The following is a 25,673-nucleotide window of genomic DNA, read 5'->3' as shown; positions in this document are numbered from 1 at the left end:
GATTAATTTTTTTCCATCCCATTAAAGAATGATGTTGGAATTTGGATTGCATTGTATTTGTAGATCACTTTAATGGTGTTGACATTTTCACAATGTTAAGTTTTCCTGTCCATTCATGTAGGTCTCTTTTGGTTTCTTGCAGTATCGTTGTGTAGTTTTCTTTGCATAAATCTTTTACGTCTCTAGTTAGATTTATTCCTGAATATTTTATCTTTTTAAGGCCTATTGTAAATGGTACTGTTTTCCAGATTTCCTTTTCAGAGTTCTTTTTGTTGTTGTAGAGGAGTCCAACTGATTTTTGTATTTTGATCTTGTACCCTGCCACTTTGCTGAATTCTTCTATTCGTTCCAGTAGCTTGGAAGGGATTTTTCAAAATGTAAAATTGTCCTGTACTAATTGACTTAATTTGCTCATACAATGCCTCTTAAAGGTCAGAGAGTTATTAACTTTGCTGATGTTACGAGGTTGGTACCATTCCAGAGACAGAGAGGACACAGCGTCTTACTGTCTCCCAGTGCCTGAAGTTTTTGAACTCAACATAATTGGCCTTTGATAGGTTGTTCTGTGACTCAAGGATATTTTCAGTATAGCCTTCAATAATAAAGTATCTTATTCCTTCTGTTTGCCAAAGTGACTGGGGTTAATATTGAACTTTCCCAATGGATATGCAAATCCAATATTGGTGTTCTGCTGATCTGCCCAACTTTTTTGTTAATTGAAAGATAAATATTTTAAACCTATGATTATAATGACCTGATTCTAAATGTGGAGGCGCAGTCAATTTCTGTGAAAGAAATATTTGATTTGTTTTGTTTCTCAGCACTAAGAGACTGCCTCTGTATTACCTTTGTATTCGCACATAACATGACTATTCTTGTCAAATGGTTTTGATGAAATCTGGTGTTTGTGAACATCCAGTGGAAGTCCCCACTGGACCCTGTGGAGCCCTTTTTCAAGTGTGATTTTCCAAACCTTTGTCCTAATTGAAAGAACGTTGAGTGTTAGCACCTGTGAAACTGTAGCAAACATTGGATCATTGAAAGGCCATGATGGGTATAAACCAGGGTATAGATAAGAGATATATGGATGTTAAAAACAGTATGTAGTATAGTATGTGAACCACACATCCTAGGCCAGTGGTTTCTTGTCCTTGGTTGCACATTGGAATCACCTGGGGAACTTTAAGGACTGCTGGTGCTAGGTTCCCACCCCCAGGGAAATATGGTAGCCAGGACTAGGCCAAATATCAAGCTATGTGGCAAGTGCTTTATAGAATACAGACTTAAAAAAAAAAACCCTTCATCAGCTCTCTTTGAGCATGGTTGTTCAACCAGAAAAGAACTCACTATTATTTTGCCCATATTTATCCATTTAATCTGAGAAGATATCATGAGTACTCTGTAAAAGCCTCATTGAAATCCTGATGCACTCTATGGCACTATCAAAAAAGAAAAGATGTTAGTTCATCATATACCTCCATGATAATGCCCTTTTCTTTTCAAGTTTGCATCTCTCCTGAAAATGGATTCTGAGTTCATCATTAAAATATGCTAGCTACTACATACCTAGTACATATTGGCACAAAATGAAGCCGTCAATCTGAATAGTAGCGATTAGGAGTACAGTACCTGTATGGCAAGGGAGAAAGGACAGAAATCTAAAATCAGACCTGTTGTGCACACTAAGGCTTCCTCCTCCCCGTTTCCCTGCACTTAAAGCTCTATACAAATGTTAGTTATACCTATTATTTATTATAGGACCAGGAAAATTCTGGTTATCCTGTATAACTAGAGAAGAGAGTTGAGCAGAATAAAAGAATCTCCAGTAACTAAAAAACAGCAGCTAAGGGCCAAACTGCTTCTAGCTCACTCTGACCACTGGAACCTGTACTGTGGATTGGAATGTCTGGGTTTGATGGCGCGTGCTCATTTGGAATTAAAGGCAGACATAAACTTCCTGAGCACCAGAGAAGCAAGCATACTTTGCTAGCACTCAGTCAATATTGTTTTGAATGTATTTCAGGAAGAGCTGGGGGCATTCCCTTCTTTTTCCATAAGCCACTATGGAACAGCAAGGTTTATTGATGGTTTGTTGACACTCCTCCTACTTTGAGGGGAAACCTATACCTAAGTGGAGGGGCTAATTAGGATAACTGCAACTAAAATAATTATAGAGTAGTAACAGGGTTTCTTTTTAATCATAAGAAAATATTGCCCGTCAAAAGATAGACAGCTCTTAAGAATCATGGGTTGTCAGGAATTCAGCATAGGAAAATGGGACTTAGCCATAGGAAAGCTAGCTGCAAGTCTCATTTAGATTGTAATTCAGAAGCAGACAGCTCAAACTGGTGAGTTATGACCCAGAAGACAGCCAAAGGAGAAATTGATTCCACAGCACACTAGAAATCCAAGTGCCTCTGACCAGGAGAAAAGGAAGAAAGAAAAAATTTAAATCTGATGATCAGAGACCACCTGTTGCCCAAGACTGAGATTCCCTTATCCCGCTATTATTATTCCTCAAATGACCTTAAAGCATGGCTTGGGAATGAGACAAAAATTCGTAGCCCTGGTGGCACCGTGGTTAAAGCACTCGGCTGGTAACCAAAAGGTCGGTGCTTTGAACACACCAACCGCTCCCCTGAAGAAAGATGTGGCAGTCTGCTTCCATAAAGATTTAAAGCCTTAGAAATCCTATGGGGGCAGTTCTACTCTGTGCTATGGAGTTGCAATGAGTAGGAATAGATTCGACAGCATTGGTATTGCCCTACTAGACCTAGAACTAAGTAGTTGTTGTTGTGTGCCATGGAGTCGATTTTGACTCATAGCGACCCAGAGTAGAACTGCCCCATAGGGTTTCCCAGGGTGTAATCTTTATGGGAACAGACTGCCAGGTCTTTTCTCCCATGGAGCAGCTGGTGGGTTTGAACTGCCAACCCTCTGGTTAGCAGCCCAACACTTAACCATTGCAGCACCAGGGCTCCTTAGAACTAAGTAGTTAAGTCTATTGAAATCAAAGTTCCTCCTAAGGAGACAAATCATGGAGTTTGATGATGGACATTTGTCCACTGAAATGCCCACTCTTGTGTCTTTTTCTATGGGTTTTGAAGTCTGTTGTTGCCAGTGAGAAATTACTGTACCAAGAAAATAAGGCTTTTCTTGATAATTAAGTATTTTTTTTACCTTTGTCCTCATTTTTGTACCTTTTTCAGCTTGGTTGCAACAGCATTTTAGACCTTTTGCGTTCTGATAAGAGATGACTCTGAGATGTCTTAGATAAGCTTCCCAGAAGAGAACGTTAACTGGTTTAGGGCAATTTTAGCTCTGTCCCTGAGTTCTAACATTATCTCAAGAATCAGGCTGACCTTTTTGTCGCAACTTGCTCTTTGTCTCCCTCTATCTTTTTTTGGGGGGGGGGTGGGTTGGTAAGGAATTGTCCTTGTGCTTAGATGGCAAAACTAATTAGGATTTTTCACCTAGGCATGACCAACAAATGTGAGGGGACGAGACAAGGAGTTTTCTAGTTTCTCCAGCAGGTGTATTCATTATGTGAGTTGAAGAGTGTATTCTGTTCCCAGGGCTGATGGTCAGGAACACCATGATCTTGTTTAGATTGCTTCTCACTGGGCCTCCATTTCCTTATCTCTTCAAAGGAGTGGAATTTGACTTGATTATTGGTTACCAGTAAGTTCCAAGAAGCCCTAGAGCCCTAGCTGTCCACATAGTTCCATGAAGGGACCAAAGGGTAGAGTCACATGGACAGGGCTCTTTGTTCCACCAGAACAGTTTCTGCTTTACTTTGTTTTCTGTGTTGGGCTCTCACATGAGATTTACTTAACAAAAAAGGAAATTCGCTGGACCTTACTTTGAGTCTGTGTTGTTTGACTGTAGATAGGCTGTAACTTTCCCTGACTCTGTGGAAAGGACCATCATTTGTGTGTGCATTGTCTTTCGGAGGGCTTCCAGAGGAGTCATCTTCAAAAAGCAGTTCAGAAACATCTCTTTCATCACTTCCTGTCCATATCTGTAGCTGTAGAGTAGAAAGATCTCTCCTTTCCTACCAAGCAAAGACACTTGAGCATTCTGCGAAGGCTGCTGCACGTGGGACTCAGTAACCCCTCTCTTATAGTAATCTCAGGGAGAAGCCAGGGAAGAGCACTGAAGTGATAAAGCTATTGCGGGGACATGTGGTGTAGACTCTGGAGTGATGGGACAAATCAGATGTTGTTGTGTACAGAGCTGTTCAGCTGATGAGCAACATAGCAAATAGAACTTGAAATCAGTTTACGTAAGCATTTGTGCGTATTTCACAAAACATATCAGTCAGGCTGTTTGATCCTAATATGGTAACTTGGAAAAGCCCAGAAGAATCAGGGAGTTAGTCCCTTTCAGTCCTAATATTCTGAAATGACACATGAGCAAATCTGGTGTTAAAAGATACCTTAGAACTCAAAAGTTAGGTGTGGATAGAAGAGAAAAATAAAAGTGAGGAAGTCGATACACCAAACAGAGACAATATTTTGAGTACTTTTGTGTTGTAAAGACCAGAAAAATGAGGCAGTAGCTGAATGAGACCTAGGATCCATGTCCCCTTGATCTCCCAGTCTTTCTAGCCTTTATTTTCATTTCTCTTTTCTTCATTCCACCAGCCACCTTCTCTCTTCATTGTCCTCTGGTCCCTGTCTTTGCCTCACTTCCTCCTGCTCCTTCTCTTCATATGGTTTCTTTCCTCTACCTCGTGCTTCATTTTGCTTTCCTTCATTTTCTCTCTCTACCCCTTACCTACTCCCAAGGCTCCCACAGTCCCAAACCTTGGATACTACTTGGGCTGCCCAGGTGTGCTCCATAAGCACGCATAGCCCAGTGAGTTCCTGCTAAGTATTTCCTGACAAGTACTTTTAATACTGAGAGATTCCAATGAGCACATTCGAATCATCCGGTACTTATTTTCTGACGTTGGCCAATCCTTCATGCTTGAGAGAAGTACTCTAAAGCTAGGCTAACACCTAAAACCAGAAAACTAAACCCACTGCTGTCCAGTTGATTCCAACTCGTAGTGACCCTGTAGGACAGAGTAGAACTGCCCCATGGGGTTTCCAAGGAGGGCCTAGTGGATTCAAACCGCTGACCTTTTGGTTAGCAGCCGTAGCTCTTAACCACTATGCCACCAGGGTTTCTGGCTAACACCTAGCAATACCTAATTGCCTTTTACCATCAGCCTTTAAGGGGATAGATCTATGATAGGTTAGTTTTAAATGATATCTTAAAGATTAAAAACAATAACAACAAAGTCCCCCATAAAATTTGGTGACAGATGAGAACTAGTATGTAAGACAAGTTGGGAGCTCAATTTGACCATATTGCTTATTCTGTTATCACCGTGGAGTGTTGGGTTGAATAAGTCAGAGTATGGGATATAAGGTTAGTTGTAATATGATGATTTCTTTTTGCCCATTTATGCCTAATTACTCTCTTCTTAGAAATAAAGAAATGTCAGAGCCTTTCATGAAATCCATAAACACACCAGAGGCAGCAATACACTTTAGCCTGTAACTTTTGAAATCCCAGGTCATGAGTAAAACTAAGTCACATGATGGTCAAGCCACTCTTTGCCAAATCTGTCCCATAAAACAGACAAAGTTAGTTGAAAAGTCTAAAATGAGAAAGGAACCAGAATAGGAATAGGCTGCAGGCAACAACCAGAGTGCAAGTTGCTTATAAACTCTCAACATACATACATATAGATACTGGCAAATACAGTATGAAACTCCTCTGTGTACCTGCTCTTTGTTCCCCAGTTCCAAGCAGGTGAAGAATGACTCGAGAGGTTCCATTTCCTTTCTAGATAAAGAGGTGTAGCAAATAAACTATTTACTTGGGCTCAGTGTGCCCCCTCTCTGGAAGGCCCTTGTCTGCCTCTGTTAGGAGAGCTCCTACCCCAGAGACTGAGGACAGGGAGAGGTGGTATTATACAGTGGCTTATAGCGTAGACTCTGGATTCAAATATTAACTCCAGCATGACTAGTTGTGTGCCATTAGGCAAGTTATCATACTTAACCCCACAGGCCTCAGTTTCTTCATCTGTCATTTGGGGATCATAATGGAGTCTACACCAGGGGGTTGTTGTGTGGATCATATGAGCTAATAGTAATCATTCAATAAATGTTATCTACTGATACTTCTCATGAACATAATACTTATGCAGGTATTGATACATAGATGAATAGCTTTCTTGGTCTTGTAGTTTAGTTACATTCTATGTTATATTTTTTAAATTTTATTGTGGTAAAATATATATAACAAAAATTGCCATTTTAACCATTTTTAAGTGTACAATTCAGTGACAATTAACTACACTCACATGTTGCCCAGCCATCACCAGTATCAATTTCCGGGCTTTTTCATCACCCTAAACAGAAACTCAGCACCCCTTAAGAAATAACTCCCCATTTTCCCCTCTCCTCAGCCCTTGGAAACCACTTATTAGAGACTTTGGTCTCCGCACATTGGCCTATTCTAGATATTTCATGTAAGTGGGTTCATGCAGTATGTGTCATTTTGTTTCATTAAGATAGTGTTTTCAAGGTTCATCCATGTGGTAGCATGCATCAGAACTTTATTTCTCTTTATGGCTGAATTATATATATATATATACCACATTTTGTTTATTCATTCATCTGTTGATAGACACAGGTTGTTTCTACCTTTTGGCTATTATGAATAATGCTGCAATGAGCATTGGTTTACAAGCATCTGTTTGAGTCCCGGCTTTTAAGTCTTTGCAGTATATACCTAGTAAATAGATTTTTATGGGCTAGGCTTGAGCTCACTCACCATGTAAAACACTACTTCCCTGGGAAAATGTGTTTTGAGTCCGAAATATTGAACTTAATGAGGAAATTTGTACCACACCCTACCCTCTTCGTAAAGTGAGTCTTTATATTGATCCTGGAGCCATTTATAGTGACTAACACATTATCATATAAGTCCCCTGGTTTGTTTTCTAACATCTTAACCTAAACTTTATAAACTGCTATAATGAACTGAAGTCACACACTAAAGCTTTTTAATTAAATGGTTAGTCCTATTGCAAAACTGCCTTAATGAAAATTTTTTGAGTACATGTGGATTGTTTTGGGACCTCTTTAGGGAAATGTGGTAATTTCTAAGATGACTGCTTTGATCTTTTTTAACTGAGAAAATTGCCAATAAGGTAAATTGAATTAACTCATTCAACTTGATGAAGTAGTTTTCTTTTAGTTTTTAGGTAAATTTAGTTGCACATTGGGGTCAGTGAAAACTGTGATGTTTGTGTGTGATCGATAAGAGATTTAGAGTTTTTATTAAGAATTCCAGAAAACCAGAAACTTCTAGGTAATATGTATATCACAATGAAGAAAGCCACCATTCTTTAGGCCAAAGGTCATCATTCAAACATAAGATCAGTAGGTCATGGAGCCTGCGTTACCTCATCTTAGGCAGAAAACATACTTTGTTTAATGATGTAACATATTGACCAAAAACGCCTTCTCTGTTCAGGGATCAGCCAGAGAAGAGTACGTTTCTGAACTATGTTTCAGGTTCCAGAAGGCACTTGTTCTCTCTCACTGTTCCTCTCTGGGTTTGTCTGCAGCAGATTACCATGTTGTGGCGCTCTTTTCCTGCCTTTGATGGCAGCTCATACATGGAGCTCTCGTCCTTCCCCCACACAGAGCAGTGGGTAGTCTAAGTTACTGGACACCAGGCCTGCTCAACTCTGAAAAGGCCCTTTTTAAAAAATTCTCTGTGTATCTCCTCATATTTTAATGTATTATTTTAGATTCTGAGCTTTATTATTTTATATATGAAAGTGTGTTATATCCCCAGCTCAGTTAAATTTATCTGTATACTTTGGCTCTCATTTCATTCAGCATCACAAGCATTTATTGAGCACCTACTTCAAGCCTGTTGCCACAGAATACAGAGATGACCAGAACATAGTTCCTACCTTCCATGGACTCACAGTCCAGGAGGGAAGACAGACATATCAACGAGTAGCAAGGATTCACAATACAGTGTGAAAATAGACATACAAACAAAGGGCTAACCATTGCTGAAGAGTCAATTCTGACTCATAGCAACCTTATAGGACAGAATAGAACTGCCTCATGGGATTTCCAAGCCTGTGATCTTTATGGTAGCAGACTGGCACATTTTTCTCCTGTGGAGCGACTGGTGGGTTTGAACTGTAGACCTTTCTTCAGTTAGCAGCCGAGCGCTTAACCACTGCACCATCAGCGCTCCTCAAACAAAGGGCTACAGGATCTCAAAGGAGGGAAGGCAGGGTGGCCAACCATCCTGTTTTGCTTGAGGGACATGTTGTTGTTGTTAGGTGCTGTCTCGGTTCTGACTCATAGCGACCCTACGCACAATAGAACGAAACACTGCCCGGTCCTGAGCCATCCTTACAGTCGTTGTTATGCTTGAGCTCATTGTTACAGCCACTGTGTCAATCCACTTCATTGAGGGTCTTCCTCTTTTCCGCTGACCCTGTACTCTGCCAAGCATGATGTCCTTCTTCAGGGACTGATCCCTGCTGACAACATGTCCAAAGTATGTAAGACGCAGTCTCACTATCTTTGCCTCTAAGGAGCATCCTGGCTGTACTTCTTCTAAGACAGCATGGCAGTCCATGGTATATTCAATATTCTTCGCCAACACCACAATTCAAAGGCATCAGTTCTTCTTCAGTCTTCCTTGTTCATTGTCCAGCTTTCACATGCATATGATGCGATTGAAAATACCATGGCTTGGGTCAGGCGCACCTTAGTCTTCAGGGTGACGTGTTTGCTCTTCAGCACTCTGAAGAGGTTCTTTGCTGCAGATCTACCCAGTGCAATGCGTCTTTTGATTTCTTGACTCCTGCTTCCATGGCTGTTGATTGTGGATCCAAGTAAAATGAAATCCTTGACAACTTCAGTCTTTTCTCCGTTTATCATGATGTTGCTCATTGACTCAGTTGTGAGGATTTTTGTTTTCTTTATGTTGAGGTGCAATCCCTACTGAAGGCTGTGGTCTTTGATCTTCATTAGCAAGTGTTTCAAGTCCTCTTCACTTTCAGCAAGCAAGGTTGTGTCATCTGCATAAAGCAGGTTGTTAATGAGTCTTCCTCCAATCCTGATACCCCGTTCTTCTTCATATAGTCCAGCTATGCCAAGAAATGTGGAAGACAGCTTCCTGGCCAACTGACTGGAAGAGGTCCATATTTATGCCTATTCCCAAGAAAGGTGATCCAACCGAATGTGGAAATTATAGAACAATATCATTAATATCACACGCAAGCAAAATTCTGCTGAAGATCATTCAAAAAAGGCTGCAGCAGTATATTGACAGGGAACTTCCAGAAGTTCAGGCTGGTTTCAGAAGAAGACGTGGAACCAGGGATATCATTGCTGATGTCAGATGGATCCTGGCTGAAAACAGAGAATACCAGAAGGATGTTTACCTGTGTTTTATTGAGTATGCAAAGGCATTCAACTGTGTGGATCATAACAAATTATAGATACCATTGCAAAGAACGTGATTCCAGAACACTTAACTGTGCTTATGAGGGACCTGTACATAGATCAAGAGGCAGTTGTTTGGACAGAACAAGGGGATACTGATTGGTTTAAAGTCAGGAAAGGTGTGCGTCAGGGTTGTATTCTTTCACCATACCTGTATGCTGAGGGACATGAAGCCTTCAGTATTAAAATTAGGACAGTCTCCAGAAAACCAATATGGTTGGTCACCATATCTATCTGGGAGAGATGGAGAATACTTCAAAGAGAAGATGCCATTTGAACTACAGCTTGAAAGACTAAGTAAAAGTTCAGCAGGCACTTAAAAGAGGTGAGGATATCGTTTTCGGCAGATATGAAAGAGCATTTTATATTCAGGGAATGATGAGCAATTAGTGTGAACAAAGCAAATTGACTTTGGCCGACGTGTATGTGTATGGATGGGATCAAATCATCCCATGGTAAGGAGTCTTTACTATGTCCTGTGGACTAGTGATTTTCAATGACTGTAGTGAATCCCTTGGCTCAAATGAAACCTTGTTTGGAAGCATAAATAGAGAAAAAAAACAAAATTTCTCTGATTGAAAGAAACATGTGAGGGCAGAGTGCTAGAATCTCTGCGCCTATTCCCTCTCTCCTTTTGTCCCTCTTAGAAGCTTGTGAGGAGGGTTTTGGGGAGCATAGTTTGAAAACCACACCTGTGGACCATGAGGAGCCACCAAAAAATTTAAAACAGAGGAGTGCATGACATAATGCTTCTTTTGTGATGAGAGAGATTATAAGGAGAATTGACTGGAGAAGGAGAAAACTTGGATAAGGAAAACCAATTAGGGGGTCATTTTAACAGTCTGAGAGAAGCCCAAGCTTCAGCAGAGACCATGGGGATAGAGAAGTGGGTGAGTATAAAGACATTTCTGAAGGTTGCATTACTGGGACTTGGTAGATTGATCATAGTAAGGGTGGGGGGAGGGAAAGGTTGCTGGGTGAGGAAGAAGGAGATCTCAAGGATGATGCTTTCTTATTTGAGTTATTTGATTGCTGGTAAAACTGTTAACGGGGCTAGGGAATACAGATATGGATTGGTTTTGGAGAAAACGAATAGATTTGGTAATAGCGAAACATCCTCTTTTCCATTCAAAGACTCAGAAATTGGACACGTTTTCTTTCTGCACTCTGTAGAAACTTTAAGAGTTTTTTAGACCACTAGGGAAGACAACCAACCATATGGGTAATCTCTACTGTAGTCGGATTTCTAATAGCCAGCTCATTTTCTTTTGATTCTCCAGTAAATCAGAGAAAACCAAAATATGATCACTCATGCCTAGATCAGTTTTCCTCAATCTTCATCTAAGACTTGACTTTGATAATAAAACGCTTTTTGGTGTGCTGGTCTTATTGGCTACAAATGTATTTGTCCCTTATTAGCAGGGCGGTGGGTAACAATTTTATTTTTACTTAGTACCCAGCTTACACACAGGATTTGTTCCAAAAGTTTGTTTTAAAGTTAATTATTTGGAACTCAGAGTGCATTTTCCCATAGTACCAGCATTATACATGGTGATTAGGTTCTCATGCTAGTCTACAAAGCCTGATTTAGCCCATACTATAACTGAAAGTGTGGATTTTTGCAATGGAAATTAGTTGGAAATAATGCTGTTGCAATTAAAATGAAAACAATAGTTGAAAAATAAATAGTCTGGGTATTTGTTTCCCTGAAAGGGTAGTGCTTGATGAAAAGCAAGTTTAATCCTAGGAAGACAAAGAGAATGGATGAGGATTTTTGTGTGAATTGGACACCACAGCTTTTTTAATTTATTTTTTAAATAATGTTTTTAGAGGATTAAAAAAAAATAAGAGCAATCGTGTTCATTGTGGAAAATTTGGAAATTGAAAAATATATTTTAAAAATTAAGTCATCAATAATGCTGCCAGCTAGAGAGAACCACTGTTAGCTGTTAGTGTGTCGGTGTGTTTCCTTTCAACGTTTCCCTTAGTATGTGTATTTTTTAAATCAGCCCGACAATAGAGGAATGGCTTAGCAATTATGGTGCATCCACAGTATGAACTCTTATGCAGTCCTTAAAATGACATTTATGAAAGATATTTAAAGACATCTAAAAATATTTATGATATAAAGAGAAATGAAGTCCTGATACACGTGTGCCACAACATAGATGGACCTTGAAAATATTATGCTGAGTGAAATAATTCAGTCATAAAAGGACAAATATTGTATGACCTCATTAATATGAAATACCTAGACCAGGCAAATGTATAGAGACCAAAGTTTATTAGTGGTTACCAGGTATGGGAGGGAAAAAGGGGCAGCAGATTCTGGTGATTGTTGTACAACATGATTGATTTCACTGAATTGTACTTTTGAAAAATGTTGACTTGGCAGATGTAGTGTTATCTATGTTTTTACAACAATAAAAAATTTATGATCTAGTATTGAGTAAAAGGCAACCTTACACTGATACTTTCGTGATGAGGGAGCATTAAGCAAATCAACATTAATCAACCAGAGCAGGGATCAGCTGTTACGCCACCAAGCAAGACTCCCCATGCTCACTCCCACCACCACCGCCCAACAACAATCACAGCCAGACTTTTTGTAGAAATTCTGAAGAGGGCATATGTGCCCTTTGAAGTCTATAGAGATTGGTGGCTCTAGCTCTTTATTACTTCTGGTTTTTCCTTCCAATTACAGGGCTTTCTTCTCCCTGGATGCATGGTATCACTAGCACTACTCCAGCTTAACTACGATGAGGGTCATTTTTTTTTTTTCATAAATAGAATGGAAAGAGGGCCATGAATTTCCTGAGGTAATTAGGCAAGGATTGAACAGAGATGAGAAGGACTTGGGTAAAAAAAAGAGATGTGTATATACCTGTAAGGAAGAAGATTATATGGAGTAGAATGTATTGAGCTAAGAATGATGAAAGAAAAATGACAAAATGGAACCTTGTAGCATACAGACAGACCTGGGAGAGTGGATGGGAGAAAAGAGGTTGTTTGTTTAGGACTGGGGGTGGTTACAGAGCAGCAGAAGAGAGCAAGCAAAGGATAGTGAGTTTGGGGAAATGTGGCCAGCTGAAATAAGAGTTTTAGGAGGAGGCAGCAAATGTAATTTGCAGCAACCAATTTTCTTTTAATAAGAGAGCAGAGATGGTTTATGAGGACAGGTACTTCAAACAGTAATCATCCAAGAACTAAAAAGCACTCTATTTGAACTTTATTTAATATTACTGCTGTGGTTGTGCCCCATTTGATTTTAGCACAATCAATGATTGCCAAAAAGCAGTTTGTGCATCCTTTTTCCTTCTCAACTCCTTTTAGTTAAGACTGGATTTGCCACTGACTTTGTATTTGTTCATCCATTAAGGAGCTGAAAATTAGAAAGATGTGAGAGGTGGAGGAAAGGAAGGTGTTTGTGTGGAGGGAGGTGTATTTACATGTGAAGGTTTTTAATGTATTAGGAAAATAAAAAGGTTTCATTGCACTGTATAAAAGCATGTGGTATTGTAATTCTCACCCATATGTATGCAAGCGAATTCCCCTCTATGGAATTCTGTGGCTCTGTGTGATTGTGAATTACTTAAGGACGTGGTTAAAATGCAGAGAGTCAAAGTTATTAAGTCTAGGGTGGGTCACAGGTCCTCAGCCAGTGGCTCTTAACGTTGGCTGCAAATTGTAATCACCTGGAGAGCTTAAAAACACTGATGCCTGGGTTCTGCCCCCAGACATTTTTATCTAATTGATTTAGGGGTAAGACCTGGGCACCGGGATTTTAAAAAGCCCCCATAATATTCAGACAGGTTTGAGAACATGTAGTTTAGCCCATTACTAAGTGATGGGGGCTGGGGGAGATTAAACCAGTGGTTTTCAAAGTGTGGCCCTGGAACCAGCAGTTTCAGCATCAACAGAACCCTCCTTGGAAATGCAAAGTCTTGGGCCCCTCTCCAGATTTACTGAATCTGAAATTTTGAGGGTGGAGCCCAGCAATCAGTGTTTTAAGGAAACCTACAGGTGGTTCTGGTTGATAGACACTGGATTAAAGAGTCCTTCCCAACCCTTTCTAAGGTGCATTTGTGGGGGTTGCTGGAGAAGAGATGTCCTCGCCTGCCGCTAGAAACTGACCTGGGGAAGGGCTTTGGTAGAAATGCTTTTAATTATAATATTAGGAATCATGGTGAGGAAGGTAAAAGGGATGATAATTTGCTGTAAAGCCCAAGCAAGTTCAGGAGGGAGCATGTCTTCATCTGAGTTGGGTTGGTTGCATGGGCAGGCATAGCCCTGGGAGCAGTACCTGCAAAGAAACTCCTACTTATCCTTCAAGAGTCTACTCAAATGCCAGCCTCCTCTGTCAAGATTTCTCTGAGCTCTGCATCCTTGTATTTCCTTAGCACTTTCTACATTACTCTGTGAGCTCTTATCTTACTGTATTGTAGCTGTCTATGTCTCACTAAGTTGTGTGCTCTTTGAAAGAAAGGACACTGTCTTATTCATCTTTGGATCTCAGTGCCTAATACAATAGCTGGTACATACTAAATGTCCTAGAAGTGTTTGTTGAGGGGAAGGCATCAGGAGTGACCAGCTTTTTGGCTGTCAAGAGCCTTCGAAAGATGGGTTTACCTTTGTGAATTACTCATGGTCCGGAAGCTGATGACACTCTGCCTTGAAGTCTAGGGACCTAGATCCTGTTTGCACACCATAAATTAGTGTCTCTCAGTAGTGGCCTTACACAACAATGATATCTCAGATTATATATGTGTGTGTGTGTAAATTTTCAGGTACCAGGACAACAACCATCAACGTTTCTCTTATTTTCTGTTATCACAGGTAGATCTACATAAACCCAAAAACCCATTGCCTTCGAGTTGATTCCGACTCATAGCAACCCTATCCCACCAAACCCAGTGCCATCGAGTCAATTCTGACTCATATAGCCTAGGACAGAGTAAAACTACCCCATAGGGTTTTGGTTAGCAGCCGTAGCTCTTAACCACTATGCTACCAGGGTTTCCAGATCTACATGCGAAATATAATCAATGTAACCAATATATCTGCCACAGGACAAAAGTACTTGAGTATTTGGGCCCCAGTGGTTGCCTCTTAGCTGGGCACTACCATCTTCCTCTTCTTTGTACTTCTCTTACTCTATAACCTAGTCTGTTCATCCCTCATCTGTTCATAGATATTCTCCAAACAGGATAGAAAGCAGATTCAGCAATCGCTTAGCAAATTACAATCAGTTTTCCATTAAGCCTTCTGAAGATTATACTACTCAGGTCACAGTGATTGGATGTGTGGGTGTTCCCAAACTCTTTAGAGTCACAGATTTACAAGCAATCCCTTGGTTTAATCTCCTAGGTGGTTAATCACACATTCATTGTATATGGATTTTTACTGGTTTAAGTCTCAGAGGATAACCGTATAACATCTATTTCTAAGTTTTTTGAAGGTGGAATACCTCACTGTCAGGTTCTGCCAAGAGTGATACTTTCTAAATGTTATAGGAACTTTGAGATATATGTCATTCTCATTTTCTAAAATGGAATTTTCAGACCCAGAGAGTAAACCAGAAGAAACTGACTTTATGTCTTCTGTGCCAACCCATGTACCTGATATGTATGTGCTAAATAGATTTGTCTACCTTTTTTCTATAGGCATTATATCTGATAGCCACTAACGGAACCCCAGAGCTCCAGAATCCTGAGAGACTGTCGACTGTATTCCGTGACTTTTTGAATCGCTGTCTTGAGATGGATGTGGATAGGCGAGGATCTGCCAAGGAGCTTTTACAGGTGAAAATAAAACAGGACAATTACAAAGACAGTCATTATATTGAGATTTTTCATGTGTGTGACAGCAAGAGATGTCTAGTTAGAGTAAGGCTGTAACCATTTGATTTTAGACCACAGGCACATAAGTATATAGGCATGCATCTAATACATGATTGACTGGTATGGTGCCTTCCTTCTGAGAAGTTGACAGTTTAATCTAAAGATCACTTTTGGTCTTCCTGGAGTTTTATTTTGCAAGGAAGACAACAACAACAACAATGTGAACCTCTGGTGTTGATGTTTTGTTCTAAACTTTACTTGTGCCCCTAGATGTTGTATACAGGTGCTCTTGGCTGGAGGTAATTCTCTACATAACTATGCAATTATTTCCGTAGCATTTGCTACTCTAAAGCTTTGCTGGTCAAAGTCCCTTTGCTTGTGATGCCAGTTGGCAGGCACGTGCTTGCCTGGGTGAGTACCATCCAGTAGTGAGTGCCTCTGTAACCATTTGTCCTTTTCATGGCGCTCGGGGATTAGTATCTGTGATGATAATTACTGCCCATTATGGACCAAACACTTTATGTACATTACCTCATTTAATTCTTAAGATAACTGTATAGGGCAGGTGTTGTTATCCCATTTACAGATGTAGAAATTGAGGCTCAAAGAGATATTTAACACAAGATCACACAACTGTTGAGTGGCAGAGCTAGGATTGTCTGACTTTCCACCACACAAACACACAAACCAATTTAGAAAAAAAAATATGTTTATACTGATAAATTAACATATGCCCAGGAGCCCTGGTGGCACTGTGCTTAAGACCTCAGGCTGCTGACCAAAAGACTGGTAGTTTGAATCCACCAGCCTCTCCATGGAAACCCTATAGGGCAGTTCTCCTCTGTCCTATAGGGTCACTATGAGTTGGAATTGACTCAGTGGCAACAGGGTTGGGTTTTTTTTTTTTTTTTTGGTCTTTCAGGTTTACACATATAGCTTTACCACTGAGACTATTCCTCAGGGACATGTGTCCAGGTTTGTAACACCCAAGAACAATGTCCTGTGACTTTGAACACATAAGTCAGTTAAGCAAAAGGTGCAACACCTGGTTATACAAAATGCTAGCTAGCCCCCAATTCAGTCTGTACTAGGCCAGCCAAAAAAAAAAAAAAACTTTTCCTGTTTCTTCTGAACTCCCTCCAGAGACACAGAGCAAACCCAGGCAAAAAATGTCCACACCCAACACAAATCACACATGGGATAAACTGATTTGGAGGAATTGAGGAGGTTATACTTCTTTTCTGCTACCTGTGAACACTTCACATGCTGTCGTAGATAGGGTCCTAGAACGTCAAATCTGCAATGGCCCTTTGAGATACTCCAGTTAATCCAAAGTCAAATTACAAATGAAAAACCTGATCTTTTGAGTGCTTCACTTACTCATCCCTTCACCCCTCCCACCACTCTACATCCACACCTTGGTACACATTTCTCCTGTGTCTTCTAAGAATGAGTGAAGATCGAGGTTCTCTTAAGGGAGCTGTGCAGTTAAATGGATAATTGAATCAATTATCTAATTAATTCAGATCCCAACAACACTTTTATCTGAACCAGTCAAATGACTGATGCAGAACTGTATTTTGAGTCTAAGTTGAATAGTTTGCTTGCTGTATCTTTTCATTTCATACATGTAAGCAATAACTTTCATATCAACTTATGTCCATGTAATTCCATTCTCTGACTGTAACCTGTCATGGCCTATTTTTGAGGTTAGAAAGGAGAGACATGTGTGATCATCTCTCAGTGATTTCACACCACTGGAAAGCTTGAGAGAAGACACAGGTCTTGAATATTTGTATGCTTTCTATATGGCCTAAGACAGTTCTCTGTCAATCAGTTGGTATTTACTGAAAAAAAGCATGAGTCCAGTGGATCATAGGAAACTGTTGAAGGTATGATGCCTACTCTCAAGAAGTTTGCAACCTCCTTGGGTATGTGAAAAGATAACGCAAGGCTTTTTTAGAGACTCTTTCAAACCAAATGGCTATTCAAACAGTAAATGTCATGTTGATTGGAGAAATATCTGTGTAGGCTAGGGTGATCTGAACATGTCTATGAACAGGAAAGATTTATGCTGGGCCTTGAAAAATGGATCAATTTTAGACAGTTGAGGAACAAGAGGGCAGGAATTTCAGATGAAAGGGTTAGGGTGTGATCAATGACATATAAGCAAGATTTAAGGAAACATAAAATAGAAAGTCTAGCTGAAGTGAAAAGTTCAAGGAGGGAAGATATAAGACCATAGATGGCTTTAAACACCAGGCTAAAGAGTTGGGGCTGTATACAGTGGGGGAAACACTGGAGATATCTGAGGGACAAACATGATAAAACCTTTGTGTAGGTAAATAGTATACATAAGAATGAGCAACAGGAAAAAATGGAGGCGAGGGACCAAAGGAGAGTTATTGTTATAGTTTGAGATTGAGTTCATTAGGCCTAAACTAGGAAAATTGAACAGAAAGAAAGAAAATGAACAGAATGATATGATTTACCTGTGATATGGGAGAATGGGTGAATGAGGCAGACATTCACTTCTGGAAATGTCAGGAGACAAGCATAGTATAGGCGTTGGCACACTATGCCAGAACTGTTTTACGTAATTTCATCATTTCTGTGTGTTATATGTGTGGACATGTCGTTATACGGTCACATCATTTGCAGAAAAAGTAAGGTATTTTGACCTTACATCACACAAGAGTGCCCTGCTTGAAAGACTTTAACATATGTTTTTAAATATTGAATTTAAGGTAACAGAAAAAAGGTCACTTAAAAGAAAATAGCCAGTAGGCAATTGGAGAAACAGGACCAGAGCTCAGGAAGGAGATCAGGTCCCACAATATAGATTCGGGAATCATCCTTAGAAAGCTGATGATAGGTGAAACCATGAAAGAAAATGAGACTTATAAAGAATTTTAAATTAGGAAAAAAAGATAATGAGAGGCAAGTTCTGATATGTGTGAGGTAGGAGGAGGAAGTGAAACTAGGGAAGAAGATGAGGAAGCAGCCAGCAAACATGGAAGAGAACCAAAAGAGGAAAACGTCTCAAAGAAGGAAGGGATATCATTTGGATTAAGTACTGCAGTGGGCCCAAAAGGGTAATGGCCGAGGCACAGCTATTGGGTTAGCAATTAGGAAGCCACTGGTTTCAGGGTCGAGTTCTTTGGTGGTCAACTGAGATACTCTTTTTCAGGCATTAGGGCTGTTCCAGATAAATTCATCAGTTTAAGAAAATAAGGTGAGGCTGGTGCAAACTGTGAGATTTTACAAGACCGCTACTCTGAAGATTCTAACTCTGCCAGATTCCAGAAGATTTCATGACACCGAAGGTTGAAAAACATCTGAAGAACAAAAGCTGTCACTGTGTTTAATTAAACATGTCTAAATACATTTTAATTAAAAAAAAAAAAAGACTGCTTGAAAATGTAAAGTAACACGTTTGTTGGAGGAAAGAATTCCAGTAATTCCTTTTTTTTTTTTCTTATCTTTTTGCAGCATCCATTTTTAAAATTAGCCAAGCCTCTCTCCAGCCTGACTCCTCTGATTATTGCTGCAAAGGAAGCGATTAAGAACAGCAGCCGCTAGAACTGCAAGCCTTACCCCACACCATCTCCCTCATGAGTAAGACTGAAATAAAACTGCTGCAGGAAAGGTAGAAGAAGACAGTCAAATGGGGTGGGGGTTCTTTAACTTTCAAATAAATAGAAACTTCTTATAAGCCTTTTTCCTACTCCCTCAGATTATGTAATTTATTTGTAAGCCTGAATCGCAGCCCAAACAGGGCAGCAATGTTGAAGTGGCCATAAAGTGGTCATTTCCACCGTGAAGCGAAAGAGCCAGTAGTGAATCCCCTCATTTTGTGCATTCACTTTGAAGAAAAAGGTTTCTCAAAGATGCACACTCCCTCTTCATAGTGTTGTGTTTGTTTTTAAGTTAGAGAGTAGTCCTTCTTGCATTCAAACCTCTTTCAACACTCCTTACCCAATGTGATGTTTTTCACATGCATTGTCATTAGATGTCCAGAAAAATGATGTCAACACTTTTTAAAAAAAAAAAAAAAAGCAAAAAACAAAAACAAAACAAAAAACACACAAAAAAATCATAAACAGAGCAAGTACTGTGTGAACATGTGAAGTCCATGCCCTAATAGAGTTGCAATTTTTTATTCTTCTTCTATAGTGGTGGCTTGGTTTGTGTACCTGTTTTTCTGCAGTTGTATTGGAAAAGGTTTCTTTTAAGACATTTTCCAAAAGCAGAGAGGAATTTGTGTGTTCAGGAAGGGCTTTTAAAAACTATATATTGGAATAAAGCTCAAATGGTGAAACCCTGTCACATTTTCCTGATGATGCTGAAGAGGCAGTTGATTTATCATGATGCCTGAAAAGGGACACACCGAGACAGTGGCATTCCTGTCGGGCAAGTCCAGGTCCTAAACCTGGGAAGTCCTGATAGGAGAAACATATTTAAACAAAGATGGGACTTTCTCTGAGAGCCAAAAGGAAAACAAGTTAAGTGCGTAATACTGAAATGCTTGTTGGAAAGTAAGTGAACAAAGGTAAAGATACCGGATTTAATCCTCTCTTGTGCTTGTGGAACATATGCACTGTAAAACAGGCACATCAGGGGGCAATGAACCCATTAACCAACATTTCTATATGATCAATGATGATTCATTTTGACAATTTATAATGTTTTAGTAACTTAAAACAAAACAAAAAAAAGACCTGGCGAGCACAGATAATCACAAGCATCCACCCTGTAAGAAATAGGAGGTCCGTGAAAACTACATCCCAGTCAATATTTGGCTCTAGGTACTTGTTCCCATTTATCCCTATGTATCGCAGGATATGGTGTGTTCATACTTAGTCTCTCAGGCTTTTGAGTTTCAAAAACATGTTCACAAAGATTTTGAATTCTTTAGTGAAAATAATTTTGGTTTGCAATCATACTTCCCAAGAAATATAAGTCCCACTGAATTCCTTCTGGAGCTTGGGGAAATACCAAAATTTGCCTGTTGTTTCGCCACATATCTATTTTTAAAAAAATTCAGCAGTTGGCTCTTCCTGAATCTTCTGAGAGTAGAAAAATATCTGGAGGATGTCTGTGTAGAAAAGGATATGCTTCTCTTTTGAGTGTATTGTCAATTTTATAAATTATGGGAAGTTATTTCTCTAAGCCTTTGAAAAGCTAACGATTTATGCTGAATAAGGCTTCTTGATTTTTAGTATATCAGGAATCTGACTAGAAACTATCTACATTCAGCAAGAGGGGGAAAGAGATCAATGATACGGGCCTCTCTCCTTCTCTGTCGAGGTGCATCTATCCATCTAACCATTCATTCCTTAAAATGAAAACGCTTTCTTTAGAGTTTCTGCTAACCATATAGTGCACATATTTATGTTTAGGAAATGACACTACTTTTGGACATCCTATTTTCCTGTTTGTTTTCTTTGACTATGAAATGTGGGGGGGAGGGGGCTTGACCCCTCAGACGTTATCCACTAAGGGATAAAACAACAAATATGAAAAGAAAAATCAAATGGTTGATAACATTAATTTGAAGCATATTATGTTATACTTTGTGAAAAGGTGACTGGGCCTGAAATTTTTCATGCCACACTGTTGTGATGAGAGAGACAGAGGCCTTTATTTTTATTTCATTTAAAATTAAGGTTTTTTTTTGTTTGTTTTGTTTTGTTTTCACTCATAGTACCAGGGAATTCGGTGAAATACCTAGGATGTGAATAGAATTCGGTACATTGATGACTACGTCCTCCTTCCGGTGGAGGAAACCCAAAACTCGGTTGGGTAGCCCTAGCTATCAATTAAAAATCCTTTAATAAGTCATAAAGGCCTTTTTTTTTTTTTTTTGAGACCCTGGAGCAGTGATCCTTCAGATCACTGTAGGCAGAAAAATGGCTGCTCTTTTATGCTTTCAGTTCAGCATATTAACAATGAGGAGCCAGGTACTTCTTTACCACCGCTTTGTAGCAAGATTTGATGATAATATATCCCCATAGGCATTACCCTTACAAATTTATGTCTATGTACATTTTTAAATGAGAACAGCTTCTGATATCCTGTCCCTAAAAACCCTTCCTTCTGTTGGAGTTATGTATATTTCTATGAAGTATTAGAGAGATGCTCTGTCTCCTGCCAAAATGATGCTGAAGGACTCACATTTGGTACACTTGAACAACTCGGACTCCAGATGCTTAATAGCTTATTCCCTTTCCCTAGACTTTTTTTTTTTTTTAGCTCATCTTGACACAGGTGAGTCTATCCAGATCTTTAACGTTGCTAGTGTGCCCTGAGATTATGAGGGCATATTGTCGAATGTTGTTTCCAAAATGTCCTGAGACAGGAATAGGGCAGTGGGAAAGTCAGGGAAGGGTGAGAAGCACAGTAGAAATTATTTATTTAAGAAAGAAAAGAACATTAATGTAGTAAGGATCCGGTGCGTTGTCATAATCCCTTGAGGATTTTTGGATGTCACAATCCCCTCAAATCAGTCACCATGTTGGGTAATGACTTCGTTCTTGCTGATCTCATCTGTGTGTCATTGTAAATATTTGTGTCCATGTTCCATTTTGGCTACTGGATGGCCAAGTCATGTGCGAAGATTTAACTCAAGTATTTATTCTTTAATTCTGTTATTCAGATTTCTTTCAGGCTTGTGAATTACACCCCAATGTTTTAGTTTAATCACCTGATCTTCACATCTCTCCCTCCCCCGTGAAGCACATTCCATTGCTAAAAGAAAAAGAAATATAAAATTGCTTCCTGTTGTCTGTATAACTGTTTTGATAGTTTGAGATGTTTGTCTATAAAGGATATTTCTCAGCTCAAAGATTGTGTAAATAATTATATTCCTTTGCTCAGTGGGTTGTTTATTTCTGATGAGGCTGCCAGTTCTCAGAGAAAAATCTAGTAAATCACCTTTAAATAACATAAACAGGGATTACAACTATGTAAAAATAAGTGTGCATATGGGCAAAGACTGGGAACACAGATAATTGAAATCAGTTGTGTTAGGGTGGTGAGGTTATGAGTAATTTCTTCTTTTTAAAATATCCTTTGATGTTGTTATAATATTGTTTTGTAATAAATAAACATCAGAAAGGGGACTATAGAAACATAGAAAAGAAGCCAGAAGCAGAGCCTTCTGGCCAGAGCCCAGAGCATGCAGGGCACAGATACTTGCTAGTTACACTGATTCCATAGGCTTTATACTTGCCTGGGTGCTGAGGTTGGCACATGCTCGGGGATGGCACTTGTTTTCTTAGGGGACTATTACCTGTAAGTTAAAGCTAGGGAGATATCACTATTAGAACTCCAAGTACATCCTTCTGCTTTAAAACTGGCTGCCCTCCACTATGGTATGGCACCAAGGTTTCTGTTTTGGTTACTTTAGATTGAAGGGGTGACACGTGACTAGCCCTCTTGATAACATCTGTTTCAGGTAACACCTTTCTGGATCATTTTAGCAGATTATCAGGTTGCCTTTTAGAAGGATAGAAGGATAAAATCCCCAGCCCTCACCATTTCCTTGTCTGACAGGATATTATACCATCTAGGTAGGATTCTTCTCTAAATGGCCAATAAGCAAGTCCAGTCTATTTCAATAGGAGTTGTGACTTGCAATTGAAAGCTACCTATGAAAACATTAAGACCGTTTTGTAGAACTGCCTTTGCCTGTTGACATTCAGTCACAGTCCTGTTAGCTTTGGCTTAAGATGCTCTCCATGTGCTTTCTGTACTGCCTGACTGTAGGTTGTATGCAGTCATTGTGTTTTCTAAAGAGAAAGGGAGACCATCTATCAAAAGAAAGGAATTTCCTTCTAACTCACCAGAGAGATTTTAGGTGAGAACTTTTATAATGAGGTGGTGGCCTCACATCTGCTCCCCAATTTCACCAAAAGCAGACCCTATACCTAGAGATCCCACAGGCTTTCCATTGGCCATTCTCAAAGTAAAAATACTAATGGGAGTCTTAACCCTGCCATCCCCAGTTTAATCTCATGGTTCTTTTCTTAGCTACTTGCAGTTAATATTCAGTTAAACAAAGGCGTGGCCAATGATTCAAGCTTCTCCCAGTCTCTGAGCAAAAGGACTGAAATTCAGTATTTGTAATCTGACAGTCTAACGGGCCTGGGATTTCGAGTGAAGTTAACACGCACTCTGAACATATATTTGCATGTGGATTGGGAAGGAAAGAAATGGGACCTTGGAAATAATGGAAGTGTTTTTCCTAAGAAAGGATTTTTAGTAAGAGATTTGTTTCTGATGTAATCTTTCTGTTGGTTAGTTTTCATTTTTCCACTCCTTTTCTGATCCCACACTCATTTAGTGAGTAAGTTAATATAACCCAACTCCTCATGCGTTGGGAATTTCTGTTTAATATTAAACAGTGTCTAACTGAATCTGCAAACGCAGAAACTAAGATATCACCTCCACGTGCACACCTCTGTGTACAAGTATACTGCACAACTTGTAGCACTTACTGCTGCTTAATATGGCTGAAGTTGCAAGATAAACTTATAGAAACTGGTTAGTGCCCCTTAGAGGTTCCTTTGGAAGCTGCCATCAGGTGACTATTGTCACATACCAGCAGTCACGTAGGCTCCATGTCCACCTGATTTAGTACCTCCGAGGAAATGAACAGCAATTATAGAGAATCATCAGATGTAGTGAGTGGAAGGGGTACTAGCCCTAGGAGTAAGGAGACTTGGATTCTAATATGAGCTCTGTTACTAACTCACTGTGTGACCTTGGGCAAGTCACCTAACCATTCTGTGACACAATTTACTCATCTGTAAAATGAGTGTTTTCATTGGACTAGATGATCTCCAAGGCCTTTCCAAAAGCCCTGACGTTCTTCCTGTAGGTTGCCTTGCAAATGCAACCTGCTAAAGTGATAGCAAATATCACATGCTTAAGCCTGGGTCTCTTAGGATGACAAAACTCAAGTAAAAGAAGTTAATAATACTAGGGGTGTTGATAAAACTTTTGTGGCAGCCTTCCGATTCATTCACAGTTGTTTTGTGTTTATTTTAATGTCCTTTTTTCTGTTGAGTATTCCCAGTTTTCATTTTCCATACACTCTGTGTATAAAGTCTGGTTTTCATTAAGCTGGCCAGTATTTGCTACTAGAACAGAAATATACTGTCATACTTGCTGGAATAGGACTACACTTGGGCCTCTCCTTTCCTATGAAGTAGTGCTGGGCTTTATACAGTTTAATTCTTAAATGGCACAAGATGGCAGAACCTATTCATTTTAATGGCTGGGACTACTAAGAGTGGAGTTAAGCATTTGCAGGTTGTAGAGAGAAAAAATGCTATTAGCATTAAGGAATATTGAAAAATCCACTTGTAGGGAAGCAAAGATAGCATTTCACATGAACACTTCCGCAGTGATTGGCTATTTGTATGAGTATGCCTCTGGAACGAGGGGAAATTGGAAGTTAGTCAGTGGACAGTCCCAATGCCCTGCCTACAGCAGAGTGCCAACCAGCCCTGAGTGCTAAATTCAAGTTTAACGTGTGTGCTTGTGCGTGGTGTGCTTTATGGACCCACATATACTGTATTCATTAGCGATGATACGATCTTTCACAGAATCCTATAACCATTAATGGATTGAGTTTTAGATCTCAGTACATCAGCCAGAAGGGGCTAGATCACAAGAGTACTTATGACTACTGAGATTAGATTCATAATATCCAGACAAAACGAGTCAAGGAGGATCTGCATTTTCATTGTTTATGGGATTGTATCTCATTTGGCTGTGCATTATTTTGTTAGAATGTGTTATCTGTAAACCCACATGTAGTGAAATTCTTCTGTAACTTTGGATTAAAGGTAGTTATGGTCTTTTTGTTTATTTGATTTTTAAGTAAGTTATTTCCTTTGTAGACCTGCTGATGGTATGGTTCCATCTTTCTGACGTCAGCATCCGACTTTTTTTTAAGAATTTTTGTTTCCAGTATTGTTACTTTAAATTGTGGTTGAAGCAATAGAAAATTGAAATATGGATTGTGCATGACTGTGTCTTGAGTGTAAAAAAATATTGCAGTTTGAAACTTGGACCTAAAGTATTGCCAATAAAAATGACAAACATCAATGAGCTGGTGTTTCTGTCCTCTGTCCCATTCCCACCTACCCCTTTTGCACTGGCCATTTTACTTCCTTCACATGTTGGAGTGTAGCACGGTATCAGGTATGGAAGCAGGGAAATAACCAGCCTGTGAGCAATACAGGAAATGGCCTGCAGAGCCTGCCACTAAAGAACTCAG

The 25,673-nt window shown here is 39.6% G+C and overlaps 1 protein-coding gene across 6 annotated transcripts in view; it reads left to right on the top strand.

Annotated features, from left to right (window-relative positions):
• Positions 1–25,459, top strand: part of PAK3 (p21 (RAC1) activated kinase 3) — a 297,238-nt gene extending 271,779 nt beyond the window's left edge. For all 6 annotated transcript variants that reach the window (XM_049872069.1, XM_049872068.1, XM_049872067.1 and 3 more), the window contains 2 exons: positions 15,206–15,343; positions 18,875–25,459. In XM_049872069.1, coding sequence (XP_049728026.1) covers positions 15,206–15,343; positions 18,875–18,964 — 228 coding nt within the window. In that variant the 3' untranslated portion in view covers positions 18,965–25,459. The remainder of the gene's footprint in view (positions 1–15,205; positions 15,344–18,874) is intronic.
• Positions 25,460–25,673: the final 214 nt, after the last annotated feature.

The sequence above is a fragment of the Elephas maximus genome, chromosome X (genome assembly GCF_024166365.1).
Source record: "Elephas maximus indicus isolate mEleMax1 chromosome X, mEleMax1 primary haplotype, whole genome shotgun sequence".
Taxonomy (NCBI): Eukaryota; Metazoa; Chordata; class Mammalia; order Proboscidea; family Elephantidae; genus Elephas; species Elephas maximus.
Note: the sequence above shows the minus strand (reverse complement) of the source record. Positions and strands in the feature narration are given on the sequence as shown.